This window comes from Anser brachyrhynchus (genome assembly GCF_964034855.1).
Source record: "Anser brachyrhynchus genome assembly, chromosome: 1".
Lineage (NCBI taxonomy): Eukaryota > Metazoa > Chordata > Aves > Anseriformes > Anatidae > Anser > Anser brachyrhynchus.
The window spans coordinates 118,559,335-118,582,689 of record NC_137694.1 but is presented as its reverse complement, the minus strand read 5'-3'; the positions used below and the strand labels follow the sequence as shown (position 1 = coordinate 118,582,689).

Below are 23,355 nucleotides of genomic sequence, written 5' to 3'. Positions count from 1 at the left end.
AGAGTATGGATGCAGAGATCTCACCCTTCTCTCAGCTGTGCCATACTTACTTGGGCTGCAATAATTAAGGATCTTTGATAAGATCTACTTATATAACCGTGGTGATTAATGAGGTATAGACATGGAAGTAGATTAAGTGAGATTACCAGCTACTGCTCTAGTGTACACAACTCGCCTTCTCTGATTAACTTTTGATGCTACATCTTAAATTGATTCTCTTTCCTCGTGGTCGTGCCTTGTTTCAAGATGTGGTAAAATTGTTCAAAGTGCTTGCTGGCTGTAGGTTACTAATTATTAATAATTATTAATTAATTAATAATTAATAATGAATTAATAATTACTGCACACATGTTGTTAGCAAAATTCCTTTAACCTGAAAAGCCAAGTCCGGTGTGCTGGCCTGGCGCTCCAGGTATCTTTAATTAACACAGAGTCTTGGGCACAGGCAACGGGAAGCTGCCATTGTCTACACCAAGCACACTCTAAGCTCTCAACCTTGGGCTGTGTTTCTTCATTTTAAACTCCTCATATATATATATATAACATATATATATATATATATCCAAGCATTGTCCTCTTTTGCTTTACAACCATTTTTTCTTCTCATTTCCTCCTTGATCTGCCACTCCTAAAAAACTGGCTGCTTCCCTATCTCCTTATTTTTTTCTCACCTCTTTATATGGTTTATCACCTCTTTATGCTGGTTTGCCCAGCAAACCAGGAGAACAAATATGGGTGTCACCTTTTTCTCCTCACCAGGTGTTAGCTGGTATCTGGCGGTGACATTGGATTTAAGAAGGCAGAAAAGAACAGAAGAGGGTTTGTGGCAGCATTTAACCCTGTAGGTCAAGAGAAATTGGGGTGGGGAAGTAACCTGCAGTGAGCCACTAGCCTGAACAACCCCACTGCTGCGGAGTGTATGCTTAAAGACAGGGAACACATTCAAGCTGTCCTGAGTCCCGCAAATGTTCTCACTTCGATTTAGTAAAATAAAATGTGCAATAACAAATAGTTACTGCTTTGGATTCCTATTTTTCCTCCAGAGAAAAGTAAAAATCTCAACGTTCCTTCATGTTTCCTTTACTTTGCTGGCTCATGACTTCCCTTCCACCTTTCCAGCTGTGCTGACAACGTTAACCTCAAAGGGTCTTTTTCCCTCTCCCTCTCTTATATGCCCTAGTTTCTGCCCTAGTCCCCCTTCTTCTTTCTAAGTTTTGCCCTGTGTGCAAGACAAAGTCACTTCAGTTATGAGGGATTTGGCTGCTAAGAAGAAGCTTTCATCCTCATTGTGATGTGCCCACATAATGTGGCCTCCAGTGTCAGCAGGCTGTGTCCAAACTGCTGCCCTTCAGCAGGCAGATGCAGTACAGCAGATCTTTCATCCAACAAGAGCTTGGCAACACTGACACAAGGGGAAAATATCCCACTTTCAGATAATCAGTTGCAATACTGCAAGCAGATGAATGTAGATGAAATTCTGGCTCTTTGACACTGGGTTAATCACAAGCTCATTGGCATCTCATGAATTCACAAGCAAAAAGCTGTTTTGTTTCATTCCTCGCTTCAAGCTTAGACATAGAAGGAAGCATCGTGTGAAACGTCTGGCTGTTACTACTAAGCAGAGCACAGAGATCCCTCTCCCTGGCACACGGTGGGTATCTTGTAGGTGCAGCACCCCCCTGTGTGTGCGTTTTGGTGCTGGTTCTGGTGCTGGCACATACACGGCCAGGCTGAGCGCAGGAGGGAGCAGGGTGCAGAAAGAAGCAGAGGGTTATAAAGCTCTGGAGGGGATGGGCTCCGCTGTTCCCAGTGTAAGAGGCACCCTGGGTATGGAGGACTCCTAAGAAAATGAAGAGCAAGATGAGAGTGTGTTTACTTTTCAGTAGTGCAGTGTAGTCCTACTATTACTGTCTCACAAAACTGAAACATGATATTATTAGCCAAGCACCTGCACCCAGCCAACCACTACCAGCACAGCAGCACCTATTCCACACACCAAAGAACTCCGTGCAATCTTCTCTTTCAGCTTTTCATCCTAATGAGCTATTTCAGGCACGTACTTTTGCTGGAGGCATCATAAGATCTCTTCGTGGTCTGGTGGGAGGTGTCCCTGCCCACGGCAGTGGGGCTGGAACCAGGTGGTCTTTAAGGTCCCTTCCAACCCAACCCAGTCTGTGATACGACAATTCTGTGATTTCCAACATGGGAGTTTTGTTTTGTTTTCTAACAGCATCTCCGGGTCAAGTTACCTGCCTGTGAAACACAGATGTCAGTGGCAGCAGGCTTCAGCAGAGCATCGGACTCACAGAGTGTCTGAGTTAAAGCCACGCTCTGGAGCTTGGCTCCTGCTCTCGGCAGCACACTGTGCAGCACGAACTACAGAAAAGATAAACCTACAAATGAGTTCTTTTACAACGTAAGGGTCAGAACCTATTGCATTTCAAACAGTCCGAGCAGATTTTAATTCCCCGAGAAGAAATACACATTTCAACACATTTTAGCTGAAGGTTTTAACAAACACATTAGAGCAAAAATCAATGCAACTTCATTCAGCTTATCGTGTAAAGCATATACTCTGCAAACAAATGTCACAGGCTGCTTTTAGTGATGAATCAAAAACGCCAGGGACTTCTACTTTGTTAGAGCTCATTGCAGGCCACTGTAGTTGCAGTTCCCCTGACGACTTAGGCTAGGTCAAGCCTCTCAGCAGGTTTCCCCCCAGGAGGCTGAGCTGATCTAGCAGCTTGCTGCTGCTGAAAGCGGCTGTCCCACTCCTTCATCGCCCTCACTGCAAGCTACAGCTGCAGCAGTCCTGATCTTCCCTTGTGCTAGCTCTGGCACTTATTCCCCTACTCAGTGAGACAGTTCAGCTCACTACATGAGAAGGAAATTACTCTGCTATTTGCAAGGCTTTGTTTCTGCTGGTTTTGTGAGTTTATACTGCAGCGCTGAGCCTAAATAGGAGGCTGATGAACAGCAAGCAACTGTTGGGAAAAAAGTACATCCTCTAACAGGCAGACCTTAACGGGCACACACACTGCAGTGTCGAGCCAAGCAACAGGACCTGTCCTCTGGTAGCAAGTAGCTCTGGCTGAAATCTTTTGCCACCTCTGTATAGAGCAGTGGGAGCAGGTGAGTGTTAGATCCCAAGAGCATGTACACAAAGACCAAAGCAGGACACATAGTGGTGCCAAGGGGACTGTCCTTGTCCTGTGATGGCTGCAGTGGCTTCAAGTCAACTCAGACCGACTGAGGAATTCCAGGGGGTGTCACAGGGAAGCGAATGAACTCTCGTCACTGGGCATAACTCTTGTCCAGGTAGTGAACTGCTTCTAAAATTGCTGTTCTGCTTTTAAAGTAGATACATTTTAAACATCTTCTGGAGTCAGGCAGAGAAATAAACATTCGGCTTATTTTCTCAGAACTGGCCTCAGTGTTAAGTTTCCATTGTACTTCGTCAGAGCACAATGCAAGCACGTGTGTTTGTGAATAGCCCTATTGACCACAATGGGGCTATGAACATTATGCAAAAATAAAGCATACTTGTAAACATTTCAGAGAATTCCGAAATACCTAAGAGACAAATTCTGCTTGTAATAGACTGAGTGCTCAGTCTGTTTTCTGCATCACAACTACTCTTCCTTTAACACAGCCTCATTTGTAAGGCCTCACAGAAATTATGTTTATTGTTATAACTGTCAGTGGAAACTACTGTCAAACTACAAACACCAGCCATCATGTTGTGCATCTACCAAAATGAATGTTAGTGTAACTTTACTATGGCATAAACTGAAAAGTAATTTGAGGGAGGGAGGTTCAAATGCATAAATCCTGCTCCTCTGCAGCGATTTTCATACTGCAACATGAACACTTTGCTGCAAACACTGATCAGGTTGTATCATATCTGTGTCTTCCACATTATTTTTCCATTGCAAAATTTTCAATTCAGTCAGCTCAAATTTGCAGTTTGGGCCCATAATTATGTGAAGCTTCCCAAAATGACTAGAAAGAATCTGATCCGATAGCAACCCTCCACTTTAAAGTAAAATTGCCGATGACACCAAACTGGGGGGAAGTGTCGATCTACAGGAGGATAGGAAAGCCCTGCAGAGGGACCTAGACAGGCTGGGTCGATGGGCAGAGGTCAGTGGGATGAGGTTCAACATTGCTAAGTGCCGGGTCCTGCACTTTGGCCACAACAACCCCATGCAGTGCTACAGGCTTGGGGGAGAGTGACTGGAAAGCTGTGCAGAGGAAAAGGATCTGGGGGTGCTGACTGATGCTTGCCTGAACGTGAGCTGGCAGTGTGCCCAGGTGGCCAAGAAGGCCAACAGCATCCTGGCTTGTGTCAGGAATAGTGTAGCCAGCAGGGCCAGGGAGGTGATCATCCCCCTATACTCTGCTCTGGTGAGGCTGCACCTTGAGTACTGTGTTCAGTTTTGGGCCCCTGAGTACAAGAAGGACATTGAGGCCCCGGAGCGTGTCCAGAGAAGGGCTACGAAGCTGGTGAAGGGCCTGGAGCACAAGTCCTGTGAGGAGTGGCTGAGGGAACTGGGGTTGTTGTGTCTGGAGAAGAGGAGGCTCAAGGGAGACCTTATTGCTTTCTACAGCTACCCGAAAGGAAATTGTGGGGAGCTGGGGGTCGGCCTCTTCTCACAGATAACTAGTGACAGGATTAGAGGGAATGGCCTCGAGTTGCGCCAGGGAGGTTCAGGTTGGAAATCAGGAGACATTTCTTCTCATCAAGAGCAGTCAGGCATTGGGACGGGTTGCCCAGGGAGGTGGTGGTATCACCGTCCCTGGGGGTGTTCAAGGAAAGGCTGGATGTGGTGCTTAGGGACATGGTTTAGTGGGTGACATTGGTAGTAGAGGGATGGTTGGACCAGATGATCCTGGAGGTCTTTTCCAACCTTAATGATTCTATGAAAATGGCATTTTTATTTGCAGCTCATTCATTTTTGTTTAATCTCCTTCAGAACCTGCACCTTCCCACCTTCAATCAATCACTGTTCCAGCCCTTGAGGATGTGATAACAAAGGTCTAACTCAGATTTCTTGTCTGCATCCTTTGTACTGATGCCTAACTGCAGAAAGACCCTTTAGCTTCTAAGCAGCACTGCTATCCTCTTTGTAATCATAGAAACTTTTTGTCAAGCCCCTTAATTATATGCTTCAGTATCCATCAGAGGCTTCACAGTTTCCTTGATCCCCTGGCTAATGAATGTTGTTAGTTTTTATGTAAATATGTTCTTTTTAGATCTCAAAACGTGATGGTAGCTCCAGAATTACCTCGTCAAACGAGAGCACTTTAGAATAGGGTACCACTCTGGCAAGTAATAGGACCGTCTCCTGCTTCAGGACTAGTGCCAAAATTGTATGGTTCTAATGTTTTTTGGTGCTTGTACTTTTGATGTCTGACTTCAGTGTTTTGGTTTTTTTTTCAGCCTGGTTTGTTAGCTTGTTCTCACAGTATGTGTCAAGAGATCACAGGTCTTCCTGACTGGACCTGAGAGTGACCACGTACTCTGAGTATGGGCAGAAGTGAGCGCCTGCTGCCCACAACCGTACCCTTAGAAGCAGCTGGGGCAAGAACTGGTGTTTCAATTGGGATGTTCACTGGATCTTTAGGGGGACGCTCAGGAGGCGCTACATCAGGCACACCTTGCGCTCTCCCCTTGCCCCTTCTAATGAAGTTGCTCTGCATTTAACTGCAGGGACATTGAAATTGCCTCACAGGCTCGTGTGTACGGCACCCTGCAGGGCGGCACAGCGATGACATTTGGGCACCCCACACCTCACTAACTCTGAGGGCAGGCACCATAATGGCGGCCGCGCGCGCACGCGCACCACCGGCACCGCGTGGCGCGAGCGGCACCCGCGCGGCCGGAGAGGCGGGGGGGGGAAGGGAGAGGGCGCGCCAATGAAGGACCGGCGGCGGGACGCGCATGCGCACTGCCCCCCGCGGGGCGTGAGGGGAGGGGAGCGGGCGCCGCGGGGCCGCGCTTCCGTCGCGGCGGCTGTGACGCGTGCGGTGGGCGCCGGGCTGTCCGGCGGGCGGGCGGGCGGTGGGAGATGGCGGAGTACCTGGCCTCCATCTTCGGCACCGAGAAGGACAAGTGAGTGCCGCCCGACCCTCCCCGCGGGGCTGGGGGCGGCGGGAGGGAGGGAAGCGGGCGGCGGCTCCCCGAGCGGCGCCGTCCCTCAGGGGCGGGCCCCCGTTACCTCACGGACGGGCCCCGCTCCCCAGCCGCGGCCCCGCCGCCTCTCCCCGAGGCGGGCCCGGGCTCCCCCCCCCCCCCCCCCCCCATCCCCGGGGACGCGGTGAGGGGGGGAGAGGGGGCAGACGAGGCGGGCGCGCTCCCTCCCCACCCCCACCCCCCACACCGGAGCGCGCGTGCGCGCGCCGCCACGCTGAGGGAGGGGGCGCGCTCCCGTTGCAGCCGCGCGCGCGCCCGGCGGCCCCGCCCATGCGCGTTGCAGCGCCGCTCCCCCCCCCCCCCCTTCCCTTCCCGTTCCCCTTCGCCTTCCTCCGCGCCTCGTGGCCGGCCCCGGCCCCGGCCCCTTTTGTTCCCCTCCCCGCCCGCCGCAAGGACGCCGGCCCCGCCGCTCGCCCGCCCCCGCCTGGGCGCCTCGGGTGGCTTCCGGCTGCCCGCAGGCTTCCCTCTCTCTCTTTCTCTCTCGCCCCGGTGCTTTGTGGTGCCGCGCGGCAGGCCCGGTCCGTTCAGCCCCGCGTGGGCCCTGTCGCCGTAGCGGCCTTCCTGGCGAAACGCGCGGCAGCTCGGCAGCGTTAGCCGTGTGTCGCTCGGCGTGGAAGTCCTGCGCCGGTCTCGCTTTGTGTCCAAAAGGCGAGCAGAACTCTCCACAAAGTGCTGGACTTCGAAGCCTTATTGGAAACCAGGCAATCGTTTGTCTTTGCAAAGGCTTTCAAGAGCACCAACTCCAAATATCAAAGCTTTATAGTTTTTATTGTTATTATTATTTCAGCATAATGTTCAGAAAAAACAGTAAGTATAGCGTAACGCTAAGAACGCATTTTCAAGAATGTGTTGAATAGTAAGCACATTACAATTCATGGTAGAGCCTTTTGCTAGAGATCAGATATGCTTTGCACATTCGTATTTATCCCCCCCACGGACTGAGGAAAGAACTGGTGGTATTAACTATGAACATGGGAGTAGTAATCTTTCTTCCAGGAGAATTCGCATATTTCACTTCACACATGTCTAGCCTGTAATAGTTCTCTTGCCCTCTGGAATTTTGCGTTCGCTTTTCCCAGTCAAGGTAACTACACTTTTAATGGCTCTTCCTTTCATCATTCCACACGAATTATACTAATATATGTGAGAGTTTTACCGGCATTCTTAAACCAGCATGGTTTTGAAGCTGTTGCTAGATAATCATTGATTGAAGAAAAGATACAATTACCTTGATGTAAAAATAAATGAATAAAGCTTTATTTCGAAATAATTAGTTGGTGGAAATGGCTTAGTTAGGGAATATACATGAGCAAAGTAACTTCTTCGTTTATCTAACATGTTTTCTCCTCTTACCTGAACTACTTCCAATATTATGTTGGCAGTGCTCCTTTAGAGTACCATTAATAGATAACTTTAAAGTGGTGGGTTTTTAAAACATGCAGAGGTACAACTGTATCATTTTTTAAAGTACATTTTTTGTCTGGACCTGGGGGTTGCGTGAACTAGGACGCAACTCTGTAGCTCACAGCGTAACTTTTCACTGTTTTTCACTTTATTTCCCATCCTGTCACACCATGAAACTGGCATAAAGACAAGAAGGGAGGATTGGAAGGGTAGAACAGCTGGGATCGCTTTTATCAGTTGTGGTGTTATTAATGTATTTGGGGTTTGAGTATTAGGTGAAATTTATTAGGTAACTCGCTGTAAATTAGGGGTAAAGAGGAATGATTATGAACAGATTTGCTATAATGCTTTCCTATTTTTGTCTACGTTACTTTTTCCACATCAAGATAAAGGCATTTGGGGCATGTGTTTTATAGGAAGTGCATATTAACGGCTTTCTTTTCCAGTGTGTAACTACTTTGGCTTTTTTACTTGCAGAGTCAACTGTTCATTTTATTTCAAAATTGGAGCTTGTCGTCATGGAGACAGATGTTCTCGGTTGCACAACAAACCAACATTTAGCCAGGTTTGTTTTCCTTTTGTTTTTCTTTTCTTTTTCTTTTTTTTTTCTTTGTGGAAGTATATTCTTACTTTAAAACATAGATTCTCAGATACAAGTGAATAATTACAGAGCTCCAGATTTAACTAGTTCACTTTTGGCCCCAGTTTATATGGGGTTTTGCTTTTTTGGGGGTATTCCATTTACTTCTCCCAGCATTTCTAATTATCTCCTGTCACCCTTAATGGCTGCAGGAAGCGATGCTGTTGTAAGCTTGCCTGTAGTAGAGACCAACCAGTGCTAACTTTCAGGTGAGTGTGCCTTCTCAGTGATGTTTAGGCACTTAAACCGTCCCAGATTTTTTTCATTATCACAAACAGTGGCAGCACGTTCCGCCCATCTCAGAGGTGTGAACTTAAGTCTTTTATGCATATAAGAGAAAAAAAAATGATAATAAAAGTGACTTTTCTGTCATTACCTCTGCTCTCTGACCAGGCTCTTAAGTTTCAAGAGTAACTTACACGCTTCCTTTGAAAGTGAAAGAATTGTTTCTTGAAAGCAACTTGCCTGGTTGCTGAGGGTATACACATCAGTTAACTTGACAGATTATTTACTTTTTTGCTATCTAAATATTAGAGACGAGAGATGTGACTGCACGCGTACTTAAAAAATGGTGCAGTGGATGATAGGGATGCTGTTATTATTATGAGCTCTACAGTTTTCAGAAAACTTACCTGGAGAGCTGTATGCTTTGCCGTTTTCTATCACTGCTGATTGTCAAGGTATGCAGGTAAATAGATTTCTTTGGGACTGCTTTGTATTAGTAGCACTTGTAGATGTCATTGAATTATAAGTAGTTTTACCTATAAGGGTAAAGTTAGTGGGGTCCTCTGGGCTGGTGTTGGTTTGGGGAGCGCGAGGGAGGCGAGTAACATCTACAAGACTGGAGTTTAGAGCGATGGCGCTCATCGAGTTAAACCTCATACGTGTGTAAGTGGGCTGGGAGGGCTCTGGGTGGCCTGTCTGGGTTGCTGCTCTGTGGGCACCGCTGCTGGTACTTCATCCACAAAAACAGTTTTTCCACTTATGGGAACTCACTAATTTTTAATGTAAATAATATTTGTCAGAACACTGACCATTTTCCAAACTGCTCCGTGTTACTGACATACACGGACAGCATGCTGAAATGTGATAGGGTAGAGGCTTGAGTTTAAATCGTTAGCTGCTAGAAAATACTTTGAACTTGACAGCTTCCACAGTGGTTGTTTTAATGTTAAAAAGAAAAGCTACATCTTTGCACCCAGTTTTTTGTAAGAAACAACAGTTTCCACTGTCCCTGCTGTCTTTAGTTTTGCTGTAGAAACTGCAGATAGAAATACCACCTGAAGTGGGTCAGCGGGACGTGCTGGAATCACTACAGCGCTGCGCTTGGCTGCCTGGCTGTTTTGTAACATCTGTGATGTACCTGGCAGTCGTGTAGGATCCATTACAGAAATCTTTATTTGTATGCCGATAGGTAATCAGCTGTGATAGAAAACAGAAGACCGAGTGTGTTATTAATGGGAAGTTACTGCCACCGCATTTTTATCTTCCCTTGCTATTGCTGGTGCAGCCCTTGTTGGAGGGCTGTGTTAGGAAAGGTCATGCAATCCAGAGTGATCAAATTACCACCAATCAGCAGAAACACTGTAACTATATGCATGCTTCTGGCTCTCTCCAATTGTAGGCTAAAACATAGTTACTTTAAACCTGGGCCATGGAAGCACAAAGCTTTGGTTGGTATGACCATAGCCGTGATAAAAAAACAAGCGTGTGTGATACAAATGTGATATTACAGATTCTGTACATGTTAAGTGGGCAGCGTATGTAGGTATGACATTGCTGGTCCTTGTGATTTCTTTAAGCTCTGAGTTCTTAATGTGGCTACTAATATTAATGTGTAAGCTAAAATTATTTGGGGACTGCGATTCATACTAACTAACGTTGAGCTTGTATTTAAGTAATCAAATCTCAATTTTTGAGCTGCTTACAGTGATATGGACATTTGGATTTTTTTTGTAATATTAGTTTACTAACTTAAACATGGTTTGTTTTTTCAGACAACTTGATTTTAAGAAGAACGGTACAAATGTAAGGTTTCAAGTCTGCCTGGGCTAATTCTTCAAGTAAAAAGCAGAAGGGCTAAAAGGATATTGTCCTTATTTGAAGGATCGGAAACATGTGAACCTATGATGCTATTATATTATTTAAACAGAAATTCCACCAAGAAATTCCTGATGCACAAAACAAGACGTAGCTCATGCCTAAAAAACTTTGTTGTCTGGTGTAACATTTTAGACTCTGTGGCATTATGTATTGTATGCTGTGCACATAACACTATCTTTTTTTTTCCCCTAGACTTACAGTAATGAATCCGGTCTTGAAAATACGATAAAGCTAGGCATATCCGTAATACCACGTAGCTTGATGTTTTAGGTTACTGTGCCTCACAACTCCCGTTTTGAGGATAGCTGTTGAGACAAATGCAGCTCTTTCTTGGTGGTTAATTAAAACTGTTTTCATAATATGATGGTCTGGATGCAATTTTGGAAGATATTCTGCAAATTCAAAAGGAAGCCTTAAGAATAAAATATTACTTTTAGATGTTTGCAAACAAGTTGTCTCTTTGCAATTGTCTATTATATGCACAGCAGCCAGTAGAATTCCCCTTTTTATTTTTTTTCCCCGCAGACCATCTTGATTCAAAACATCTATCGTAACCCCCAAAACAGTGCACAGACGGCTGACGGCTCACACTGTAAGTCCCACAGTTGGAGAAATTTTTTTAAAGAATGGTGTTAAAGAGCCCACTCCTAATTATGAGAAAATAATGTTGGCTTCTGAGCTGCTGACATAAAGCTGTTGCAAACAGGACAAGTGATGGAACTCTTCTTGCGCATAAATCAAGAACTTGTCAAATGTGTGCAATTCAGAATGCAGAACATGATTTCAGAAATTGGACCTGGTGCAGTTTCTCTTTTGCACTGGAAAGAAAAATGTTTGCTTGGTAACACTGCATCCCTTTTAAAGGGTTCAACTGCAGGCATTTCTCAAATTCTTGATCTAACCAAAAAATAAAAAATAAAATAGGTATATTGGTGATGCACGGTAAGTTTCCCAAAACTATGGGTTTTCTTTCATCTTAACTTTTTTAGGAAAATGGAGATTTCATGTTATGCTCTGATATTGTATTACTTCTGTTCCTGGGGCTTTGCTACTGTAAAACCATTCAGGAAGACTAAATTCAAGCAAATAATTATGACTATAGTTTGAATGCTGCGTTTGGATGATATCTGTTACATATCTGCCTGAAGTCACGCAAACCCCTCCATTGTAATATTGGTCAGTAAAATAACTTAAAAAGAATACGATACTGGAGTATCATGAGATCTCTATTACTTTACAGTGTTAGGCTGATTCAGAAAGGTCACCAGCTAAGTGAAAGTTCTCCTTCTTGGGAGAGAATAACCACCTCTTTTTCAGCACAGACTCGGCTAGAGCGACCCTAAAGGAAACCAGTTTCTTGTTAAAATTATTTTCTATAATATAAAGTTGTTGCGTTTTGTATTTCAGACCATTGCCCTCTTGAACATTTACCGTAACCCTCAAAACTCTTCCCAGTCTGCTGACGGTTTGCGCTGTAAGTTCATACAAGTTCCTTCACTGGTTCCCTGGGCTTGATTGTCAGAGCTCAGTGTCGACTTAAGCTGGTCTACCATATTAGTTTAACAGATCAAACTGACCACATTTCATTAAATGTGTCCAAAAAAAAAAAAAAAGAGACCCCAAACTTTTTTGTCCCACTCGCCTTCTTCCCTACTCTGAAAGCTATGAGGGGAATCTGAATACCATCTGTTAAATCAAAAGGAATTGAAATTGTATTTCCCCTGTAAAGCAGTCTTGATGCGCTGCTTTTGTTCCCCCCTCCTTTCTCCCTGCCAGTTGCTTGCATCCTAGGAATGCTTTTCTGTATGTTTTATGCTATCCGTTCGGTTCCACTGACTTTAAAGAGTGGGACAGTGACATGTTGACTTCATCCAACAAATTTCCTGCTCTGTAACTTACGAGAACTTGAATTTGAAACTCTTCAGACTGCATGCAGAAATTTGTCCTAGGTTAATGCAGCTTTCATGTAGAGTCTACTTTGGAAGAATACGCTTTGACTGACAAACGCTTCCCTTTTGGATAGGTGCATGGTTAAAATTCCCTCCATGCTTTGAAAATTCAAATTCCAGAACCAAGTTGCATATTTATGTAGGAAAAAATATCTTTAAAATTTCTTCTAAGGAGGGGAAGCCATTTGGGTATGGTCATGAACTAATTTAATGACTCCTCATGAGGTAGGAATGGACAAAAGAGGAAACACCTACTCTAAGACTGGCAGAAGTTAAATGAACAAGATTGTTTATCTACAATTACTTATCTATTGTTGTGATTGAATCATCATATTAGAATAAAATTAAATTTTAAAAGCTCTAGTATCAAAAAAGGATCGGTGTTATATTTTAACTAATATTTCTTGTTGAAGTGAATATTGATTGTGTGGTAATAAAGCTTTGTTTGGCTATTCCTTTTCTGATTGTTGGATTATAGACTAGTTCAGATTAGTTACCAGCATTTAATTAGACGTGCTTGGTGAAATCAGCCACTACCTTAAAAGTCAACAGCGTGTCTTCTGCTTCTGAAAGTAATAATGGCCTGATTAAGTAACTTGTGCTTGTTTTATGTGACACAGTCAAGCTAGATGTGTAATGAGCTGTGTAAGTTTGTCTAGATGCCTAAACAGTTTTATTGGTTCGTAGGCCCTCTTGTTGCAGCTGCTTAGTAGTCAACGCTGGTTCGGTAAACCAAAAATATCCAGTTGGGTATTTCCACTGTCCCTAAATTCTCAGTGCGCTGGTAACTAATTTGTACAGTTACAGCAATTTGGTCTGTGGAGCTGTTTCGATTGTACAGCTGCAAGAGTCCTGACATGAACAGGTTCTCTAGTCTTCTAAATACTGGTATCCAACTTTAGTTTGCCTTGATGACTGGGCAGTTATTTAACAGAGCCTAAGTATACCTCGTGTGGTAGAGCTGGAGCTCTGTTATCAGTAGGTTTTCTGAAACTCCCAGCTACCTGTTTGCTGGGTTTTTTTTTCCAATTTTTTTTGTCCCTACTTAAGTACTGCATGTATTTTAAATGAATAACTTGGGTAGCTGTTTAATGCGTTTTGTTGTTGCTTAACTGTCTTCCTTTCTATTGCCGTCATAGAGGATTAACCTTAGTTTTGAACAGTAATAGTTTTTCTGAGTATATTAAATAGTAGTTGGGCTGCTCAAGGTTCAGATACCGGTGGCCCTGGGATATGAACGTTTGTAAAACCTGTGCATATGTATGCTTCCCACTTAGAAGGACCTTCATGTAGTCGTTAACTAACTGTTGCTTATGATCTCTTAATTTAACAATGGAATCAATCTCCTTACAAGCTTCTAGCACTTGTCCATTTGGTAAAAATCAATTATTCCCTGTCTGGCTCTTGGAGCCCTATCTGATATCTTAAAAATAATGAATAAATCCTTAGATATTAGTAAGCTGTTACAAGTGGTGTTGGCACCACCTTGGGAATATAGTTAAGTATTAACTGTCTAGAAGTACTGGTTTAATGTTTGGTATTTCCTTAATTTGCTGTATAACCATGACAAAGTGGTGGGGAAGAAGAAAGCTCTGAAAAGCAAACATGTTTCAAATCCAGAAACACTGTTAGCCCGAACTACATGACAAGCCTCCTGTAGCCTTCTTCAGGAGGCAGCTGGGTGGAAAAAAAATAATGGCAGTTCCAGAGTGTGGCTGGTTACTATTAGTGACTTTGAAGAAAAAATGTCATGTTCTTCCAAGTGGTACCGTTAGCCAAAAATGCCTGAGCTCAAAGCATCTGTTTTTTCATAGCAGCCCGAACTGAATAAACTTTGCTTTGTTGGCTCAGTTTCTTTCACATTCTGTGAAACTAAACCAGCAGTGTTTGTAATTTAAAGGCTAGAATATTTTTCTAGCATAAAATGCAGGGTTCATTTTAGAACTCCTCCGCTTGATCTTAATAAACCACTTAGCTGCTGAAGAGCTAATGCATTAGGCTTTAATGTATACAGCTTAATTTACCATAAAATGCTGTAGACTGACAGAAATAAATGAAACTCATTTTTTATTTCTTAATCCTCTGAAAAATCAGCCAAACTTATGTTGTTTCTTATAGCAGCAGGCAAGCAGCACTTATTTGTGAAATCCAGCTTGGAGCATGAAAATAATCTAACCTGACTATATGGCTGGCTTACCTTGCACTAAATTATTATTTTTTTGCAGGACTATAGAAAAACTAAGTGATACTCAAAAAAATTGCTTTATGTCGCAAAGCATTGTGGTACCCTTCTTTGAGACCACTGAGGAAACTCATTTTAGTAACTCTTCTGAGCAAATTCTTTAAATATAAATAAATAAAATAAAGAAATTCTGGGCTGTGTTACATTGCGAACTCCCAAATTCTGGTGTTATGTGCTGGAGATGGAGAGGTGGACTTGTTAAAATGCAATTCTACATATAGGAAGAGAAACACTAAATTGTGATCATACTTAGAAATACGCAGACAAAGCACTTGCCTTCTGTTTAGGTAAAACTGTTGGTAGATAGTGGGATTGGACATAAAATTGAAATGATATTTCAAAGCAATTCCTGTCCCCTTCCTCCCTTGAAATTTGTGGCATACAAGTTTGGTTCCGATTTAAAACTTGTTTTGGTTTGATCGTGTCAATATAATGTTTTGACATTAATACTTTGGGGGACTTAAAACTGTTCACACATACTTATTTTTTTAATATTCCTATTAGTTAGCGAAATGCTATATGGTGTCCTTTATGCTCCAGACGGCATCTCTAGATTATGTTTTGTAGTATAATCAGAATCTCTTCTTCCTTAACTATGGGCTCTAATCGATATGACTCTTGATTTTTACAGGTGCTGTGAGCGATGTTGAGATGCAGGAACATTATGATGAATTCTTTGAGGTATGTGAAAAAAGCAGTGTTCAAAGTGTATCAAAGTATTCTCAAATTTTTAGAAGCAAACAAGTTAGGTTCAGTATATATCAGAAGTAAATGGATTCAGAGAAAAGGACTTGTTTCCTTAGGTGTCTGTAAAAACTTTAAACTTTCAATACTAAGTATTTGCTGGTATAACCTACAGTTAGTTTGCCTTTACTGTGAGTAGTAGGCTTTGTTTAAAAATCATCAACCTAAGCCATGTAGCATTTGGTTTCTGTAATCCCCTTCTCTTCTGTAAATTCAAAAAATTCATAATTCTTTGTATAGAAATAAACCTAAGGAATACCATAGCCGCGAGACTTATATTTAGTATTTTCAGTGCATGTTCTGTGTTCCCTAAATACCGTATGCTTAATGTTTTCCATAGCTACTTATTGTATCCTGTTAGCGCTGTGCTTAGAGATGGACACAGAACAGGCCAAGCAAGTATCAATATTAAAATCAGAAATGTGAAGACTTTTTTTAAGAACAACTTTCTTTTGTACTTGTTATCAGTCAAATGTATTACCTCTGTATGTCAACTAATGTGCCCCAAAATTTTAATTTTCTTTTTTAATTGTTTGGTTTGTGTTCAGGAGGTCTTCACAGAAATGGAAGAAAAATACGGCGAGGTTGAAGAGATGAACGTTTGTGATAACCTTGGAGACCATCTAGTTGGAAACGTATACGTAAAGGTAGGATAAAAAGAAATGTTTATTATGTATTGAATAGTATTTACTGGTGCTGTAATCATGTAATTTTTGTGAAGGTTTTCAGGTTCTAAACTTCTCTCCAACTTCTCAATATAAATTGAAAAGTGAAAATAGTAGAATCAACACAGTCTCCACTGATGGACTGCTTAGTTTGCCAAGATTAATTTTGGGTCTTTCTTCCCATCATGCTGCTGTTAAAGCATTTCACTATGAGCAGGGGTTTATTTTCAACAGGTGTGTTCATTTTCAACAGGTACATTTATTTTCTGACTTCCCAGTTAAACAAAACCTCTTGTAACCAGTTTACATTTGGCAGTAGCTAGCTGGTTTAAGGTCCAAACTGACCTTAAAGCAGGGTAGGGTGAGTGAGATTGAATATTTTTAGTGTACGTTCCCTTAACCGGAAAGTATTTTGAGGCCTAAAATTCTTGTCTGTGTAGGCTATAATAATTGGAAATAAAAGTTGCTTTTAAAATTTTGCAGATGGTGGACTCTGAAAAAGGCTTTTGAATTTAAGTTTTATCTTCATTCTAAAATGGGATCAAGTTTTTGAAGTCAATTTAAATGAATGAGCAGTTCTCGTGCTGATTTCTCTTAAATGCTTGAAAAAGTGCCATTACGTTTGGAGCATTGGCAATATAGGAGGGTACTCCAAAGCATTCGTCTTTGCTTAAAGTTGTACTAAGAAGACACAATGTTCTCATATTTTGTAATGCAAGCTGCAAAACTAAAAAGACCAAATAGAACATAACAAAGAACATACTATTGGTGTTGTAATTAGCTCCAAATCCTGTTCAGTGAAAAGCTAGCTTTTTTTACCTTTGATTTGATGGACTGTCCCAGGAGCTCTTAAGTAGCTTCTAGTTTGATTGCTAGCCTTAGGCCACAGATACCACGAAACTGATTTGACAGGAATCTTTGATCTACTTCTGTTGCTTCTCTGTAACATGAGAAAATGTTAATTTTGCCCTTAGTTTCGCCGTGAAGAAGATGCAGAAAAGGCTGTGATTGACCTGAACAATCGCTGGTTTAATGGACAGCCCATTCATGCTGAGCTTTCACCTGTGACCGACTTCAGAGAGGCCTGTTGCCGTCAATACGAAATGGGGTAAAAAGTGACTTCCTGTTGGCCTACCTGTGAAATGCCTGCACAGACAAGGTGGTTGCTTGGGTGTGGGTTTTATGTGTAGCTTAGGGTAGGAAGGAAAAAAAAAAGGCTTCAGGTAACATTATATCAATGTCCTCCTGTTACCAGGAGGACCTGCAGTCAGCATTTTGATGTTTGCTATCTTCTGCATTTTGATCTAGGAGCTAGTCAGTTTCAGTAAATGATTGTGATTTACTGTGCTTAATATGAGAGGTGATTAACTTTTAAATGGCTGGAGGTCTACTAGGTAGGGCTTAGGGCAAACTGATTTGGTGTAGAGCTGAGAATTTTAACTATCTCTTGTATTCTGTTTCAGGGAGTGTACACGAGGAGGTTTCTGCAACTTCATGCATTTGAAGCCCATTTCTCGAGAGTTGAGACGCGAGTTGTATGGGCGTCGTCGTAAAAAGTGAGTTTGCTTTTAAACACAAAATACATAAACTATCGATCAGTTGCTGAACATTTTGGAGACAAACCTTTAAACTTGAATCCTCTCTTGCTTTTTCTGGCTTATACCAGTGAAGGGCATCAAGTGACCAACTTAGAACAAAGGAATGAGTCTGTAAAACAGCTGAAGTTATGGTTCTATCGGGCATATCTGTGGATGAATTCAGGACCTGGTGTGTTTTTACTATTTCTCCTACTCTGATTTAAGAGTTAATGCCTGGCTTTTCTAGCCAATATTTGTTTCTGAGTAACAGGAGGTTAATATTAATAGCACCTTACATATTTATTAAGGCACCATGTAGAAAAGCTTATGCCACTGCTGTTACTGTGACATCTTTTTTATGGATGGCTCACTTTGAGCTGGATTGAAACTCCTTATTTTTTGGAATTTGTTGTTTAGATTAAGCAAATAAAATTGTTGGGTTTGCTTTTAGGTAGAGCACAACTTTGCCTTTCAATCACAGAGGGAGCCTGGGATTATGAAAATGTTTTTTCATATGAATGTCTCTAATTGGCAGTATCTTAGAATCTGTGAGGACAAATTTAACTTCGGAAATTCAGATTAAATTGCTTAGGCACATGTATTCATGCCTAAATACTTTCCTGAAATACCACAATATAATACTGATTTAAGTATAAATGTAAGCTCTTAGGGTGCTTGAATGACTCGGGGGGAGAGAGACAAAATATGCTTATCTTAACATTTTGGTCACTCTTCAGAATCTGAATCTAGATCTCTGTGAGCTAGTAAGGTATTAGTGCATCAATCTTTTATTGCAAGAAAGATCAGACTTGCATGTTTGGCTTTGGAATATGATTGTTTTACCCATAGCCCAATTTCAGTCTGTGGTAAAACAAATACAATACTTGAGTCCTCCATGCAGTTTGGTCTTTATTGGCCCTGTTTAAATTCTTTATGAAGCTGAAAGTGTCACATGCTATCAGTAAAAGTTTGATATTTAAAAAAAAAGTTCTTGCATCAGTTGGGCTTTGCAGGTAGGTTGTATAGACTAAAATGGCCTGAAAACAATGCTACATGGAATGACATGCATCGAAGTTTCACATAGAAAAAGGAAGGGTATACTGGAACTTCTGAAAAATAGGTTAATTTACCACTGAGCTTTAGAATTACTATTCAAGAGTTTTGTGTGTGTCTCCATGTTACAGTAAAGTTTGTCCCCATTTATACTCCCATCCCAAAACAGCTTGGTTTGGAACAGTATTTTGTAAACCTAGACTTGGAGCATTTGTTTCCATGATCTTTTTAGCTCTGCAGCTATTTATTTCTACAGCTATTGAAAATTGTAGTGTTTACTTGTTTTTTCTGTTACAGAATTGACTTTTCTAAAATGCTTAAAACCATTCAAAACACTTTTCTTTGGCGAGTGCTATATAACATATAAATCCATCAGAGTAGCTGTACTAGCAGTACATTCTGTCTGTGTGGTTTTAGCTTTCTTCCTGAATTTAAGTCATCAACCCTAGAGGCAGAGAAGATTATCTGCAAACATTGATGGCTTCTGGAAGTGGAGGGGGAAAACAAACAAACAAAAGAGAACTTAATGTTGAACTGCTAGTTAATGCAGTTGATTTAATAGAACTGGACTTGTAAACAGCTGTAGGCTTACCCTGTGTGTAGTTAAGAGCTATTCATAACTGCGAGAGCAGGTGTCCCCTTTTCTTGCTGCTTCAATTAGCAGCTGCACAAAAGTGCATTTGGTTCCTCTGCATGCCTTTCCTTAAGTTTTGTACATCGATTACAATGGATGACTGGCAGTGAACAGTTGAGTCTTTTCAAAATGTGTGTTGCCTCCTCGGTGTTACATTTGTTCAGTACGGAAATACGTGGTTTCACAGTCTGAGTGCCAATTTACCAGTACTTGTAATCCCCTATTGTCTTTCTTCTCTGCCGTTACTTTCATCCTCAAATGTTCCACTGCATAGCGCTGCGAGTGAGTGACTGAACGTGGTGAAACAATAAAATGTTCAAACTTTCTTTGAAGGCATAGATCCAGGTCGAGGTCCCGTGAACGTCGGTCTAGATCCAGAGATCGTGGTCGTGGAGGTGGTGGTGGTGGAGGAGGAGGACGCGAACGTGATAGGAGGCGGTCAAGAGATCGTGAAAGATCCGGTCGATTCTGAGCCATGCCATTTTTACTGTATGTCTGCTAGAAAGTGTTGTAGTTTGACCAAACAAGTTCATAATGAGATTTTTTTTAAAGATGGGCTTCTGAATAAAAATTTGTAGTGATACAGTATTCTTTGTGTAACTTGTTTCTTGTGGGGGGAGTCTTTTTAACTGTCATTCCTCTATCTTGACAAATACCTGGATTAATACTATGCCTGAGGGAAAGGTGGTAAATGTATTGGAGGAGCGCCAGTTTTTTGGTTTTTTATTTTTATTTTTTATTTGGGTATGATTTGAACTGTTGATGAAAATGTGTGTGTATATAATATAAAATATTATATACATAGTAAAAAATAATATACTGCTTAAGAAACAGTTACATAAGTTTCCCTTTTCTGCTATGCTGTCTGCTTATTTAGGTTAGTTTAGGCACATTTAAAAGGAAGGCTGTGCGAAGTGCATTTATTTACCAAGTAGATATGCTTAGTTACAAAAATGTATGTTTGTTTGTTACCAGAAGTCTGTGCTCTGTCTATCAATGTGACTGTGGCATTTACAATAAATCCAGTTTCTTGGTGTAAAATCTAAAGCCTATTTTCTAAGCGCTCTGGAGTAGTTGAGTTGCTACTCCTGGCAGTGACAGAGTTGATAGTTCAGGGTTTTTTTATGATTCTTGAGTAAATTACTTGTCTTGGCTAGAAAGTTACCTAGTGCAGCGTGTGTTGGGGGGGAAAAAACAACAACAAAATGTTTTTATTGCAGTGATTCCTAACAGGCCAAGTGTTTTTCTTTCTTAAAAACTCATGTTCCATGCAACAGGTTACATTGAAGCTATTGAAGGAAATACAAGGTCCTAAATATGGGGACCTAATTGCTTAACAGACTGAATTTTTTTCATTCTCTGTTTTCCTAGCTGTTTAACGAAAAGCATTTCACTAGTGTGCGAGATGATTGCAAACTATCATGCTAGTGGAAAATATTTTTTTCTAGCTTTATTTTTCATGAGGTCTGAAGTATGATAAACGATAATGGACAGATGGCAGTTTCCTCAGAGAAAAAAAAAAGACTTCTTCCATTGAATTGCACAATAGCTATATATCATAGGCTGTGTATCCCTTAAGGAGTTAAAGCTGTAATTGAAATGTTGCTGAAACATCTCTAGAGACTGTTTGTACAATGGCTGACTTGCAGTTTAAATTCATTCATGTCTGCTTTTATTCAGTTTGTGACATTGCATGAAATTTTGGTCATATTTCTGCAAGGTACACTTTACATACATGAAACTACCTAATACAATATAGTTTTCCAATGTGAGAGAATTTACTAGTGCTTCTTTAACTCTCAGTCTAATAACTTGCTAAGTGATAGATCTTCTTGATTATTAAAAAAAAAAAAGGAATATAAAGGATATGGAAGTGTCCAAAGCAGCGTCTCTGTCACCAAAACAAGTACAAAACCATTTTTCTCAAAGAAACTTGGAGTTGGCAAACCAAATGATAATGAAAAGTGGGCTTGTCTAAAAAATATATATATTTTACCTCTTGGAACTACATTCTTGCATCAATTCCATTTGAATTTATTTTCTTTGTACTGGATGGTTTAACCAAACAGATCGTGGAATTTATTCTGCCAGTATCTTTTTAAAAGAAATTCATCTCTACATGAAGGTTGCTTCACTGTTTACATTTTGTTGCAAATACATAAATCAAATTATCATTTCTTTTTCACTGAAAGAAATTGAACAGTGCCTAGAATAGATGGCTGAACTGAAACCTGTGGTATTTTTGCTAGGTATTAGGAATTGAACGTTTCTAACTCAGTTCTTGTTTGCAGGATATTAATCCAATTCCATTTCTTCTTCAGTGAGATTTAGGATTATTAGTGAGCTAATTTAAATCTAAAGCTCAAAAAGGTGAGAAGAGCCATTGTTTTTTAACACAGTATCTAGTATAATGTCATTCCTATTTACAATTGCTCAAGAGCTTTTTTATATGGATTGTCAACAAAAGCTAATGTGCTCTTTAAACAAGTTAATTTAAATGTGTCCTTGTAATGGCTTTCATCCGTTTATCTAAACACTGCTAAATAGCAGGTGCTTTTTTGTGTGAACAAATAGCAGAAAACCAATTTCTAACCCCACCTTACTTTTTTTTATTAAGAAAGCAGTCTTGAATTCCACCAAATGCTTCCTTTTATGGTCTGATTGCTACCCAAAAATTCACCACATAACTGGAATATGTCAGAAAGGGCACTAAAAGCAAGAAAGCAATGGATTTTACCGAATACTCGAAGGGGAAAAAAAAATGCAACTTGTACATTGGTTGTTACCTGATAGTCTGGCTAGTGACAGCATTCAGCACATAAACCAAGCTCGTGACAAAGCTTTGGTTAGTACACAGCCTTACAGGTGAACCTACCAGTAAAATTCATCAAATTTCAAATTTTACACTGCACAAATTTGGTTAAACTAATGTGGTAGTCCAAATTGGATTGGTTTGCCAATACAAAGGTAGGAAATCATCCTACTTACTTATTCTGTTGTTGACCCCATTGTCTTAGAGTAAGATTTCCCCTCTGCCCAAAAGGTACCGATGTCATACAGGTATTTCATTGTTGGCTCTTCTGTTAAACAGTGGATCTTAATTTATGGAATTCCTTTACCTCAAATAAGTGACAGCATACAGTATTTTCTGAAGTCTGAGTCAATTAGGTTGAAACTGTTAATCCCAAATGGCTTCCTCTTATTTGTATTTGGCTCTTATTCTGTGAAAATGCTGCTTGTCCATGAATATGATGTATGTTGAGACTGTAAAACCAAATGGAGAAAATTTGTTCAAAATAAAGCCTTTTTTTATAAGAATCTGACAAAAATTATCCCTTTCCTTTAGATGGGATGCTGCTCTTTAAATGACTGATGAGGACATAGACTATAAGTTTCAAATTCTTAGCTGCTGGCTTGAGCTACTTTTTCAAGTGATTCTTTGACTTGTTTTTTAGGGCTGGTGGAGCATGTCTTTAATTTGAAACAAACAAAAATAACTATATCCTTGATAAGGTTGAAGTATCAAAAGAGTACAACTTGGAGTTGGTGGGTTGTTTTTTTTATTATTTATTTTGGGTTTTGTGCTTTGTTTTGCTTGGTTTTTAATTGTTAAGGGCTCTGGTTGAGTAATCCTGTAAGTTTCTATTGTGGTCTACAGAGATTGAGAATGCTCATTTTTGACAGAAAACATGTTTAATTAATGAAATTAGTAACAGAGAGGACATAGTTTATTAAAGATGATTTTTTCTAATGTTGCATGGCTCAAGCTGCAAAACTTTGGCAATGGATAACAATCATTAACTCCCACTGTCTTACTTTTACAATTCCAGCTTAAGCTGAATATGACATCTTTAACATACTAGAACAGAAACCGCTTTCATAGCAGATGGGGGGAATGTTAATCACTTGGTTCTCCAAGCACTGGTAACTGCCAGTGGCTGCAGTATTTATGAGTGGTCTGAAAAAATGTCCTGTTCAGGAAAAGTCAGAGCTGAAAATAGGAGCCAAGTTGGTGTGCGCTCACTTCAGCTGGTAAGGAAGTAATACCTAGTAGGTAAGGCTGTCACAGAAAAGAATATTTATAGCTGTGCTAATTTACTATTCAGTGCAAGGATGAAGCTGAGCTGTATTACTATACTGCATAACTT

The 23,355-nt window shown here is 41.0% G+C and overlaps 1 protein-coding gene across 7 annotated transcripts; it reads left to right on the top strand.

The window, feature by feature from the left end:
- Positions 1 to 5,904: 5,904 nt before the first annotated feature.
- On the top strand, positions 5,905 to 22,536 carry U2AF1 (U2 small nuclear RNA auxiliary factor 1). Of its 7 annotated transcripts, XM_080577813.1 has the most exons (10): positions 5,905 to 6,115; positions 8,078 to 8,165; positions 8,393 to 8,449; positions 10,238 to 10,268; positions 10,869 to 10,935; positions 15,166 to 15,215; positions 15,827 to 15,925; positions 16,918 to 17,051; positions 17,407 to 17,499; positions 19,541 to 22,536. In XM_080577813.1, exons 1-10 carry the CDS (start codon positions 5,920 to 5,922, stop codon positions 19,677 to 19,679), a joined length of 954 nt encoding a protein of 317 aa, XP_080433939.1. In that variant the 5' UTR covers positions 5,905 to 5,919; the 3' UTR covers positions 19,680 to 22,536. The 7 variants fall into 7 exon arrangements, with proteins under 7 accessions (XP_080433939.1, XP_080433933.1, XP_080433934.1 ...); XM_080577807.1 differs by lacking the exons at positions 8,393 to 8,449; positions 10,238 to 10,268; positions 10,869 to 10,935 and adding an exon at positions 11,751 to 11,817 and having other exon boundaries at positions 5,968 to 6,115; XM_080577808.1 differs by lacking the exons at positions 8,393 to 8,449; positions 10,238 to 10,268 and having other exon boundaries at positions 5,968 to 6,115.
- Positions 22,537 to 23,355: the final 819 nt, after the last annotated feature.